This window comes from Coregonus lavaretus (assembly GCF_964263955.1).
Source record: "Coregonus lavaretus genome assembly, contig: HAP1_SCAFFOLD_1956, whole genome shotgun sequence".
In the NCBI taxonomy this organism is placed as follows: domain Eukaryota; kingdom Metazoa; phylum Chordata; class Actinopteri; order Salmoniformes; family Salmonidae; genus Coregonus; species Coregonus lavaretus.
In genome coordinates, this window is record NW_028157583.1 from 68333 (window position 1) to 81783 (window position 13451).

Sequence of the window (13451 nt, forward strand, 5' to 3'; positions counted from 1 at the left end):
CAAAAGGATCCTAAAGGACTCTCAGACCATGAGAAAGAAGATTCTCTGGTCTGATGAAACCAAGATTGAACTCTTTGGCCTGAATGCCAAGCGTCACGTCTGTAGAAAACATGGCACCATCCCTATGGTGAAGCATGGTGGTGGCAGCATCAGGCTGTGGGGATGTTTTTCAGAGGCACGGACTGGGAGAATAGCCAGGATCGAGGGAAAAATGAACAGAGCAAAGTACAGAGAGATCCTTGATGAAAACCTGCTTCAGAGCGCTCAGGATCTCAGACTGGGGCGAAGGTTCAACTTCCAACAAGACAACAACCCTAAGCACACAGCCAAGACAACGCAGGAGTGGCTTCGGGACAAGTCTCTGAATGTCCTTGAGTGGTCCAGCCAGATCCTGGAGTTGAACCCGATCGACCATCTCTGGAGAGACCTGAAAATAGCTGTGCAGCACTGATAGCAACAACAACCACCGCAGAAAAGTTGGCTGTGTTTACAGACAGACAGACGTACAGACAGACAGACAGAGGTTGTTTACTATGACTGGATGAAGGGATACAGTGTTGAAGGCTTCCTTTAGGTCTCCTGGTGTCTTGGGATTTAAACAGTGAATAAAGTGAGATAGTCCTAACCATTCAATCAATGTACAGAACAAACAGTTATCATTAACACTATACAGAGTGGAGCCTATGGATAGAATATGTTATCAAAGAATATAATACAATATAATTTTATGAATAGAAAATAATAAATGTTCTGACATGAAAGCACAGCCAGATGATTTGACTTGACAGTGTGTCTCTATACCTCAGTCTCTGAAGACACCCAGCAATGGTTAGGATTATTACAGAAGCTTTTCCTGCTGAAAGGCAGTTTCATTTCATCTGGTTGCAGAAAACAATTCATTGGATATGTTCATAACCCCGTCCACCTATAAGATGTGGGGGGTTTCTGTCTGACTAAGAAGAGATACAAAGAACTCTGATTGTAAAACGTCTTCTCTTTTTAGTCCTAGATATGGCTAGGGTTAGGGTTACTGCTGAATGTAGTAACTCTAACCCTGACCCTAGGCCTAACAGTAATAACCACACTGTAATGTAAAGTATTACCTCATTCTCAATGATCAGTCAATACATACAGTATTCATTTAGACTACAGTATATTGTATCAATATCAAGCCCCCCCATTACAACCACTTATGAATTATTATAGACACTTATAATCAGTGTTATAACACATAAGTGTATTATAAGGCATTATGAAGCTTATTAAAGTAATTATAATATGTACTTCATAGGAACTGTTACCCTTTATATATTCTAACAACTCATATTTGTTAGATTCATTCCAAATGAAGGGCCCTAACCTAGAAACTAAAATATTTGTCTCCCTCTCCATGTTGAATGCAGTTCTCTCTCTATCCCTCCCTCCCTACCTCCCTCTAACCTCACCTATCTGGCAGAACCAGGAAGTCCCTCCCCCTCCCAAAAACTCACTTATGTGGAAACGAAACTGATCTGAGTCTCTGTGTCGTCTGTCTGTGTGAGAGTGAACAACCATCCAAATGGCTCAGCAGGGAGTTCTGCTGGACCAGGACCAGTTCTGTTGTTCTGTCTGTCTGGATCTACTGAAGGAGCCAGTCACTACTGCCTGTGGACACAATTACTGTAGGAGCTGTATTGAGGGCTGCTGGGATCAGGATGTTCTGAAAGGGGTCTATAGCTGTCCTCAGTGCATAGAGACCTTCACTCCAAGGCCTAATCTGAGGAAAAATAACACGTTGGCTGAAGTGGTGTAGAAACTGAAGAAGACAGGACTCCAGGCTGCTCCCCCTCCTGCTCTGTGCTATGCTGGACCTGGAGATGTGGCGTGTGATGTCTGCACTGGAACCAGAAAGCAGAAAGCCCTCATGTCCTGTCTGGTGTGTGTGGCCTTTTACTGTGAGACTCACCTCCAATCTCACTATGAATCTCCTGCTTTGAAGAAGCACAAGCTGGTCAAAGCCACCACACAACAACAGGAGAAGATCTGCTCTCATCATGACAAACTGCTGGAGGTTTTCTGTCGTACCGATCAGCAGTGTATCTGTTATCTGTGTGTGATGGATGAACATAAAGGCCATGATACAGTGTCAGCTGCAGCAGAGAGGACTGAGAAACAGGTAAGACCAGAACTACTTGTTGGTGACTGTCTGATAAACAAAGAATTAAAGATACAGTAGGAACTAAGGCTGTTTGAATATGAGATCATTCAAATGATATCGATCCACAGCAGAGCAAATATGACCACAAACCTTGATTTTATAGATATGCTAACCCAGAGTCTCCAAATGTATCACCATTTTCTAAAGTCAAACACCATTATCATTCCTTATCAAACACCCAATCAGCTCCCCTGTTTTGTGCACTGTTAAAACTATAATCATTCACATAATAATATAATTTCACACAGACACTTCCTCAACATTTTAATCCCTATCTTCTATGGGCCCTATGTCCCATTACTATACTATTGATCTACTGGACAAATAAAGCTTGATAGCTCATTGAAGAGTGATTCTCCACAGAGGCAGCTGGGGATGAGTCAGCAGAAGGTCCAGCAGAGATTCCAGGAGAGACAGAAGAAGCTGAAGGAGCTCCAACAGGCTGTAAAGTCTCTCAAGGTGAGTATTGTTGACCAGAGGAGACACACCATTTCACTTCTCTACTCCAGTCAGAGAGAGAGAGATGCCCCTATCCAATCTCACTCGCTCCACTGTTGGGAACAGGCTGTCTGGACCCCTTTCAGAGAATAGACTGCTTAATGTAACCGGCGGGATATGAACCCGGGTCTACTGAGGGAGAAACCAACATCTTGACCGTTTCACCAAGAGGACATTCCCTATTGGGCTGAGGGCCGACACTGATTTTGAAGTCGAAGGCGGGGCTACCTCATCACAAAACCTTGAGAAATCATGACTGACTCATGTCCCCTGTATATTAACATGGAGCTCTCTCTCTCTCTCTCAATTCAAATCAATTCAAAGGGATTTATTGGCATGGGAAACATATGTTTACATTGCCAAAGCAAGTGAAATAGATAATAAACAAAAGTGAAATAAACAATCAGAAATGAACAGTAAACATTGCACTCACAAAAGTTTCAAAGGAATAGAGACATTTCAAATGTTATAACTCAAGTGCAAACAGAGTGAGCCATTCGCCAGACTGAGTTCTGGAGGTGAAATGGAAATGAATGAGGGAGAGTTAAGTGAGGTAGAAGGTGTGGTGAAGATCTCAGAACCAGAGCCTGGCATCAATGGACATGATAAAGAAGAATCTGGTGCAGTAGGAGATACATTGTAGGAGAACGTGGATCCATACCTTTTGGCAGATCCATTTGTGGTTTCAGGGTGGGTGGGAAAGGAGTTGGGTGCAGTTGAATCAGTGAAGGTAACCTGTAGTGATATTTGTTTGTGTTTCGTTTAGTGCAACACAGACCTGGTGGTGAGCGTGGTGAAACAGAGGAGTCACTGTCAGTCCTTTTGAGTTTTGAGTCTTTACCCGACAAAGTCATGGTAGGATATATCAGTTATCCTGTTAGAGCTTTTGTGGCGAATCCACTGTGCTGATTCAGGTGCAACGTTTATGGTCATGTTGCAGCAGTTTGCAGGAGGGAGATTCCAAGATGTGGGAAGTGTGCAGGAGGGCATGGGATAGAGGATTGTGTAGTTTCGGTGGATAAAGTTGGGATGCCCATGTTGCTGGGGATCGGAAGTGTCCGGTGCGAGAGAGGCAGGTTGAGGTGGCTAAAGTCAGAGTAGTGCAGAAGGTGTCGTATGCTGAGGCAGTGAAGGAAGTAGAGGAGGATGGGTCAAGGGTGAGAGATCCTGAGAGGATCCCTGTGAGTAGTAGATCTGTGCCAGCACAGAGGGATAGGCCAACGAGTGATATATGCTTCAGTAAAGTTAGCTTCTTAGAGTTTATAGCAATGGTTATCAACTGTACCGCAGAAATGGAACGTAAATCCCAGAAAATAGATATTGTGGTGGCAGCTGCAGAGAAGTATTTGGGCATACAAGATTAGACTTCAGAAGAGTTACAGGTTGTGTTGAGTGGTGGTGTCCCGTCCTCCCAGGCCGTTGGCATGGTGCAGGAGCAGATGGGGTCAAAGTAGTGGAATGGGGTAGTGGGTATTTAATGAGTGTAGGGTTAGTTGGAAGGGTGTTTTTTGTATTATTATAATTTCCCCTTTTCCCATTTTGTATCACAAAGTATAATGGATTTATATTATAGTCCAGTTGGGGGCGGTAATACAACATATTGGATGCCAACCGCCGTTAAACACCAAAGAAGAAGAACCGTTATATTATGGCTATGTACAGTGTTGTAACGATGTCTCTGTCTCTCTCATTCATTAACTTTCATGGTAGTTGGTTATGTGGGTCTCTGGTTATGAATAGGGTGCTGACAGACAATTGTTGATGGATATTTATAGAGCTCTGATCAGGACGACAATTGATTACGGGTGTATAGTTTATCGAAGCCAAATGTATAGTTTATCGAGCCAAATGTAAGATCAGAGACATTTTGATAGATGTGTGGCAGAAGAGATGGTACTCTGAGCACAAGGGCCGGCATTTATATGAATAGTTTACAGTTTTACAGAAAGGTCGATGGACCAAGATTCAAAAGTCAGATTAGGAAGGAAGATGTGGTGTTTACTAGATTGTGCTTAGAACATTGTACATTGAACTCGTCATTACATCTGGTTGGCAAGCATGGGAATGGTTTGTGTCTGGGGGGTACGGTCGATGAAACGGTGGAGCATGTGTTGTTATATTGTTGTAAGTATGTTGAAGAGAGGGAAAGATTGAAGTGTAGGGTCATTGAGGTTGGACGGGGTTGGGGGGGTTTGGAAGGGATTTTGGGGATGGGGGAGGGTCTATTAGAAGTTAGTAGGGCTCTTCTTTATTTTCTCAGAAGTACTGAGTTAGGTAGGAGGATTTAGAAATGTTGGAAACCGTGATTGACCACCCACTCCAGCACAGTAGGTGGCGGCATGCACCTTTAACGTTGGTTTGTGGACCGCCATTATATCATAGAAGAAGAAGTTGGTTGTGTGAGAGATTTGTGGTTCGTCAGGAGGGTTACTATTCTTTTTTATTTTGGTTCTTGCGTATTTTCTGAATGTATTTTCTGATGGTGGAGGGTTTGCTTATTGGTTTCCACTGTTTATCGTTTAGAGTTGAGGGGGGAGTAGGGGTAGTTTGTTAGGGCGGCGTGATGGCCTCAACCGAGTGGAGAAGAAACGCTGTCGCTTCGGGTGCGTTCCGGAGAAAGGTGTGGAGGAAGTTTTGCTCCTGGTCGGCGAACAGGTTGGAGCGGAACATCTGCACTCTGCATCCACAATGAACAAGGCGGTGGTTGGGGTAATGAAAAAGGTTTGTCTTGTTGTCAGTGGGATTTTTGGGAGGGGTGTGTTGGTGCAGATGTCGCCTCTTTCGATAAGAGTTGTGGTGGCTAACCTGCCTCCGTTTATTGCTTACCAACAGACCGCAAGTAGTTGGTTAGTTTTGGTACATTTGCAAGTGGTTTTCGTGTGCTCTCGGCTGGGTGCCAAGCGGAATCCGTTAAACATGTCTCTTTTCCTAGACAAGTGTTTGTTTCTTATCAAACTTCAAGGTTACACAGGGGAGGGGTGGAACACAGGGTTTGCTAGCACAGATAGTTTTGGGTGTTTCTAGTGTGGGGATCATCAGTTAGAGGCTACAAGCAGCAATATGATTGATAGGTAGGACAGGTATTGAACCCAAATAATCCCTACTCAGATGCACTAACCTCAACCCTAGTAAACATGCATTATAAAAACCTTCTATAGAAAATTATCTCATATTGGGAGTAAATAGCCTCTGAATAGAAATAAAAAACACTGCATCTTCCAGCCCACCAATAAATGACATAATCCAACCGTTGCGGTTAGCATATTTACCTCAACATGCCCCTCCTTGCCTGAGAAGGCAGAGTGCTCAATGCTGGTTGATGAATTTGACAATTAATGTACTAGGAAAATACATTTTTGTTGACCAGAAGTGACTGAATTAATGTTTAGGCTTTTTGATAATCATTATAGTAATGAAGTATAATTTCAAAACATGACCATAAAATCAGGTAATAATAAACATGACTCATCATTATATTACTTCACAGTAATGTGTTTTCAGTCCTTCCTCTTGCGTTAGCAGTGTGGAAAGGGACAGTAAAAAGCTCAGGCAGGAGTTTTCCTGTGAGGTGGAGTGGTGGTGTATCCAGGGAGAGAACTAAACTAATCTTCTGAAATGTCATTCATGGTCTTATGCTGCCATCTATTGGAATTATTAAGCAACTGCAGTAGTACTGAATAAAGGGGTTTTCCTTACTAATCCATGCTAAAATAGTGATTACTCAGAATTGCTAAATAAATGGCAGGGGTACCAGGAGGGAGGAGAGTAAATTTGTTACATTTTAGTCATTTAGCAGATGCTCTTATCCAGAGCGACTTACAGTTAGTGAGTGCATACATTTTCATACTGTCCCCCCATGGGAAACAAACCCACAACCCTGGCGTTGAAAGCGCCATGCTCTACCAACTGAGCTACACGGTAGTAGTGCATGGCCCAGTGGTGGTGCGCAGGCCGTGGAGAAAGCGGTGGTGGGGAGGGTTGCAGCTGGGATACATGAGCTGGGGCAGGTTTCTGTAGTAACAGAGACTCCGGTGGGCGAAGGCTTGGTGGGCTCATCCCAGGAAATATTGCCTGTCATTGGGGAAGAGGCACTGATCAGGGGGGAAGTGCAGGGGGGCAGAGACTGGGGAGGAGGAGGACGGTACCGTGCCAATGGAGGAGGAGGAAGAGGAAGAGGGGGGAGGTGAGTCTGCGGGAGCGGAGGACAAGGTGGTCTCGTTTTCAGACGGCTCATTGGATCCAGAGCTGACAGACAGTCAGGCTGAGGGCCCAGTATATACGGTGAGAGAACTTTCTAGGTTCCTGATGGAGACTAAAGTGGAAAAAGAAGGTTCTGCTGGAGTCTTATTTGATTGATCCTGGAAGGTTTGTAAGGTCAGTACAACACGTGATGAAGAATGAGGGGTTTAGTGTCCTCTCACCCAGGAAGCGGTATAGGCTGAGAAAATGGGTCATGGGTTCTTAAGGGCATGTCTTCAGAATCTGCTTAAATGGATGTTTTTTTCTGGCATGGTGGCTTTATGGGCTTCTCTACTGGTTTCTGATTGTGGTGATTTCTCTCCCACCTCTTATGGAGATTTCACGGTTAGACTTCCTTAACATGAACGGCGGCAGAGACTGGGGGAATATGTCAACCAAAAACATTTAAATGCCATGGCAGAAATCTTAGTGCAGTGGTAGCAAAAGAGGTGTGTAAGGGTAGGTTGTTAGTGTTTAGAGACCAAATAATGACCTTGTCTTTGCTTTCATAAATGTGTCTGCACCTGGTCCTCTGTAGCTCAGCTGGTAGAGCACGGCGCTTGTAACGCCAGGGTAGTGGGTTCGATCCCCGGGACCACCCATACACAAAAAAAAAAATATATATATATATATATGCACGCATGACTGTAAGTCGCTTTGGATAAAAGCGTCTGCAAAATGGCATATTATATTAAATTATATTACAGGGCTCAGTTCTCTGTTTCACCAGAGGGGTTGGAAAAACAGAGTGGGGAAACCAAGAAAATCCCTTGTTTTACGTTTGTCTGATGGGCGGGTAACTTCTGTTGTGGGGAGATGAGGGAACCTGATGGGTGGGTAACTTCTGTTGTGGGGAGATGAGGGAGCCTGATGGGCGGGTAACTTCTGTTGTGAGGAGATGAGGGAGCCTGATGGGTGGGTAACTTCTGTTGTGGGGAGATGAGGGAGCCTGATGGGTGGGTAAATTCTGTTGTGGGGAGATGAGGGAGCCTGATGGGTGGGTAACTTCAGTTGTGGGGAGATGAGGGAGCCTGATGGGTGGGTAACTTCTGTTGTGGGGAGATGAGGGAGCCTGATGGGCGGGTAACTTCTGTTGTGGGGGAGATGAGGGAGCCTGATGGGTGGGTAACTTCTGTTGTGGGGAGATGAGGGAGCCTGATGGGTGTGTAACTTCTGTTGTGAGGAGATGAGGGAGCCTGATGGGTGGGTAACTTCTGTTGTGGGGAGATGAGGGAGCCTGATGGGTGGGTAACTTCTGTTGTGGGGAGATGAGGGAGCCTGATGGGTGGGTAACTTCTGTTGTGGGGGAGATGAGGGAGCCTGATGGGTGGGTAACTTCTGTTGTGGGGGAGATGAGGGAGCCTGATGGGTGGGTAACTTCTGTTGTGGGGAGATGAGGGAGTCTGATGGGTGGGTAACTTCTGTTGTGGGGGAGATGAGGGAGCCTGATGGGTGGGTAACTTCTGTTGTGGGGAGATGAGGGAGCCTGATGGGTGGGTAACTTCTGTTGTGGGGAGATGAGGGAGCCTGATGGGTGGGTAACTTCTGTTGTGGGGGAGATGAGGGAGCCTGATGGGTGGGTAACTTCTGTTGTGGGGGAGATGAGGGAGCCTGATGGGTGGGTAACTTCTGTTGTGGGGGAGATGAGGGAGCCTGATGGGTGGGTAACTTCTGTTGTGGGGAGATGAGGGAGCCTGATGGGTGGGTAACTTCTGTTGTGGGGAGATTATATAAGATGGACGGGTAACTGTGTATCAGGACGCTCAAACACAGACAATCTGTTCATAATCAGGAGAAAGCCTTTGATAGGGTGGACCATGAATATCTGTTCAATGTGTAGTTTTGGTTGTGGGGAGAATTTTGTGGCCTGTGTTCAAATGTTGTACGCTGGGGCTTCATGTATGGTCAAGGTGTGGGGAGGGCTCAGTAGGCCAGTCTGGGTAGGGAGGGGCATTCACCAGGGACAGTTCCATCATTCTGACTCAAAGCGGTGCAGAGGCTACTGTACCCTACGGAGGTGGGCTGGAGGGAACCAGCATGTGCTCTGTTGAGGAGGGCTTGTGGTTTGGGGCTGGATCAGCAGCTCTTCATCATGCGGCAGGAGAGACTCAATACAGCAGGGGTCTCTGATTTCTATGCTGCAGTACTGAGGGCTGGAGCAGCCTGAGGAGGGGCCACCACCATTTCCACCACTGCAAGTGACAGCAGAGACTGGGGACTGGCAGGAGAGTCTGGAGGACTTACTGACTTTTAACACTCTGAGCTTAGTGGGAGTGAAGGGGCATCAGTGGCAGGGGGTTGTGGGGGCTGAGAGCATGGCAGGGTATAGGTGGAGGGGCTCTATAAGTTCCCAGTGCTGGAAAGGTCAGGGGTCGTCCAGTGGAGGGTATTACATGGAGCCCTGGACACCAATAGCTGGTTGGCTCGGGTTGACCTGGGAGTTGGGGAGGGGTGTCCGTTTTCTGCAATGACAGACTGTTCATCATGTTTTTTCTGTGTTGCCAGGGTAATGCCATTACTGTTGACGCCTTAGGGTTGAGTTTGAGTTGTACAAAATGATCAACAGTGTGGAGATGTTTCAGGAGGTATGGGGGCTCAGGGGGGCTGTCTGTACGGCTGGAGAGGAGGGGTTGGATGGACGGTTGGAATGTGGTGCTGGTTGGTGTATTGTACTGTGGTGTTGGGTACTGGATAATGTGATTGTGTAGAGGTTGTGGTGGCACGCAATGTGCTTTTAGGGGTGGGGGTGGGGGTGTTAGTGTAATGATGATGGCTCATTAAAGTAAGACAAGTCAGTCTCTCTCTCTCTCTCTCTCTCTCTTAACAGCGCTCTGCACAGGCAGCAGTGGAGGACAGTGATAAGATCTTTACCGAGCTGATCCGCTCCATTGAGAGAAGGCGCTCTGAGGTGAAGGAGCTGATCAGAGCCCAAGAGAAGGCTCAAGTGAGTCAAGCTGAAGGACTACTGGAGCAACTGGAGCAGGAGATAGCTGAGCTGAGGAAGAGAAGCACTGAGCTGGAGCAGCTCTCACACACAGAGGATCACATCCATTTCCTCCAGGTAACTCAACTGCCTTGATACATGTGATATGAAATTAAAACTCTCAATCATTTGGTTTTGCTCTCTCTCTCTCTCTTTCTCTCTCTCTCTCTCTCTCTCTCTCTCTCTCTCTCTCTAGAGTTATCAGTCTCTCTCCGGTACCAGTGTATCTTCAGACTTACCCAGCATCGTTGTCCGTCCTCTTCATTACTTTGGAGATGTGAGTAAGACTGTGTCTGAACTGAGAGAGACACTAGAAGACGTCCTTAAAGGAGAATGGACCAAGATCTCCACTACAGGTGTGTTGAAAATAATAAGAACATCAACTTTAGACCATTGAAAGTTCCCTACTAGTCATATACATGTGGAATATGGTGTGATGATAACATTCCCTCTCTCTGTGAATGTGTTTGTGTGTCTGTAGTGAATATAGTGGATGTTGTACTGCCTCCAGAGCCCAAGACCAGAGAACAGTTCTTACAATGTGAGTCTCTTTATTCTGAAGTAACTAACAGTCTCTTTTTACTGACACTCCTAACAATCCCTCTAGAAATATATAGCAATAGTAGATCTAATCAAAGACTGGGTATCTATCTGACTCCTCATATTTCTCTGATTTGATCTCTGCTGTGCTCTAATCAAAGACAGGGTAGATACAGTGTCTGACTTAACGTATTGATCTAACTCCCCTCATTGGTCTCTGCTCTGCTCTTCTCCCAGATTCCTGTCAGCTCACACTGGACCCAAACACAGCAGGCACACTCCTCTCTCTGTCTAAAGGGAACAGAAAGGTGACACGTACAGGCCAAGAACAACCAAATCCTGATCATCCAGACAGATTCACAAACTATTGTCAGGTTCTGTGTAGAGAGGGTCTGTCTGGACGCTGTTACTGGGAGGTGGAGTGGAGTGGGGAGTGTGTTTTTACAGCAGTCTCATATAAAGACATCAGCAGAACAGGGACAGATGGTGGATTTGGATGCAATAACAAGTCCTGGAGTTTAGAGTGTTATAGTGGTGGTTATAGGTTCAGACACAATAATGTTAGGACTAAAGTATCAGGCCCTCAGTCCTCCAGAGTAGGAGTGTACCTGGATCACAAGGCAGGTACTCTGTCCTTCTACAGTGTCTCTGACACAATGACCCTCCTCCACAGAGTCCAGACCACATTCACTCAGCCCCCCTATCCTGGGTTTTATCTCTATAATGGTACTGCTGAGCTGGTTAAACTGTAGTAGGGTCCACATAGATACTAGTCATGCTGGTGTAGTCTATAGCTGAGCTGGTTAAACTGTAGTAGGGTCCACATAGATACTAGTCATGCTGGTGTAGTCTATAGCTGAGCTGGTTAAACTGTAGTAGGGTCCACATAGATACTAGTCATACTGGTGTAGTCTATAGCTGAGCTGGTTAAACTGTAGTAGGGTCCACATAGATACTAGTCATGCTGGTGTAGTCTATAGCTGAGCTGGTTAAACTGTAGTAGGGTCCACATAGATACTAGTCATGCTGATGTAGTCTATAGCTGAGCTGGTTAAACTGTAGTAGGGTCCACATAGATACTAGTCATGCTGGTGTAGTCTATAGCTGAGCTGGTTAAAGTGTAGTAGGATCCACATAGATACTAGTCATGCTGGTGTAGTCTATAGCTGAGCTGGTTAAAGTGTAGTAGGGTCCACATATATACTAGTCATGCTGGTGGTGATGGTCCCCAGATGTGATGATTCATTCTGCTCTGTTTTTATGTACAATGATTTGATTGATTTGATCTTCAGAATATGTTATGAATTACAATTCAATGCATTCATATTTTTTTTAAGTGCAATGTTTTAATCTTATATATTCACATTAATCATGATGTATGCTGTTAATGTATGTTGGTTGTCATTCAGAACCATTGAAATGTTTTCTCAATTGGTTCTCTGTCTCAATGGAACAGGTAGTGTTACTTACTTGCTAATTGAACTATATGGGCCGGTTTCCCGGACACAGATGAAGCCTAGTCCTAGACTAAAAAACATGTTTAATGGAGATGTCCGGGAAACCAGCCCTAAATTTGATATATTTTATTCTCCCATACTGCTCAGTCAAGCAACATTAAACCTGTCCAGCAGGTGGTGCTATTAACCCAACAATAAAAACAGCAGATATCTTGACTTGCCACTCAGTATATCAGTAATGTTCAGAATTGTACTTTAATATCATTGGAGATTGATGGTCTTTTTAATCCACTACCCAGAGTCAGGAACAGATGAAGTTAGGTCTGCTACTGTTCAGTTATTAAATATGATTCATGGTGATGGGAAATAAAAAATCCATCTAGTAGTAGTTTTCCTTTGCTATTTATTCCAAGGTGTGTCTTTAACTTGTAAATGGATTGTGTTGAAGCTGGCATGTGGTGTGGATGATAGAATAGAGTGAATAGACGAGAGAAGAGAGGAGGAGAGGAGAACATCATATAGAAGACAGATAAGATAGAGAGACAATTCATACCCAGGGGAGTTACTGACTCTGGCCCAAATGACACCCTGTTCCCTACGTAGTGCACTAGGCTTCTTCTGACCAGATCTAAAGTAGTCTTCTAGATTTTACATGTTTTCTCCCTGTCATTAGAAAATGACAATATGGTAATGACTTTAGTGGTTTCCTCCCCCTTTGTGTTTTTATTGGTTGTGTGTTATGTGTGTTGTTGTGTTAGGTTTTCCCCCTGTGTTCCTAATGGAAAATCCATTAACAATGAATCACAAACAAATTATATTCCAGTTGTGTTTAGACAACTTCATGGCTGACATCCCCCAGTTCTGTTAAGACCCATTGAACTGGGTCACATTCTAAATGGTCCCTTGTATTGATAGTCCATACTGGGCCTAACTGGGGTTAACCATACTGGAGGGTTTCTTTCTGCACACATATTCTGCCTCTCTGTCTCTGTCTCTGTCTCTGTCTCTGTCTCTGTCTCTGTCTCTGTCTCTCTCTGTCTCTCTCTGTCTCTCTCTGTCTCTCTCTGTCTCTCTCTCTCTCTCTCTCTCTCTCTCTCTCTCTCTCTCTCTCTCTCTCTCTCTCTCTCTCTCTCTCCCTCAAACCGTATAGAAAGCAGACAACCTCAATATGGTTTCATTCCTGTAGTTATCAGGACACATGGGTTGTGGAACTATTATCTCCTTTCTAAGTTTGAACTTGTCCACTTCCCTTCATGGATTTAAAAGGAAATGACTGGTATATGTAAACTCCCTCTACCCCATGCCAACACCAATCCAATGCTTTTACATTTGAGAGGAGTAGTGAAGGAATGATACACTTCAGGAGGAAGGAGAGATTATTGGGACACACCCATGGAGTGATGTTAGAGGGATGTGAAAGAGGAGAGAGGTAATGGTTGGACTTGACTTATTTATTTTCTCATTAGACTTATTCTATTTCAATAACATAACTGCATAACACAAAATAAGTACATTTAAGGAAGTATCCATGTATTAT

General features: G+C 44.8%; 1 protein-coding gene across 1 annotated transcript; it reads left to right on the forward strand.

Annotated features, from left to right (window-relative positions):
- Positions 1 to 1510: 1510 nt before the first annotated feature.
- On the forward strand, positions 1511 to 11888 carry LOC311125238 (tripartite motif-containing protein 16-like). Its single transcript, XM_084199290.1, has 6 exons — positions 1511 to 2155; positions 2561 to 2656; positions 9762 to 9995; positions 10114 to 10273; positions 10399 to 10458; positions 10695 to 11888. The coding sequence occupies exons 1-6, from the start codon at positions 1904 to 1906 to the stop codon at positions 11207 to 11209; spliced, it is 1317 nt and encodes a 438-aa protein (XP_084055416.1). The 5' UTR covers positions 1511 to 1903; the 3' UTR covers positions 11210 to 11888.
- Positions 11889 to 13451: the final 1563 nt, after the last annotated feature.

Coding starts and splice junctions, on each gene's coding strand:
- LOC311125238 (XM_084199290.1), top strand. CDS start 1,904: ATGTCCTGTCTGGTGTGTGTGGCCTTTTACTGTGAGACTCACCTCCAA. Junction 9,996..10,113: donor ATCACATCCATTTCCTCCAG/GTAACTCAACTG, acceptor CTCTCTCTCTAG/AGTTATCAGTCTCTCTCCGG. Junction 10,459..10,694: donor CAGAGAACAGTTCTTACAAT/GTGAGTCTCTTT, acceptor CTCTTCTCCCAG/ATTCCTGTCAGCTCACACTG.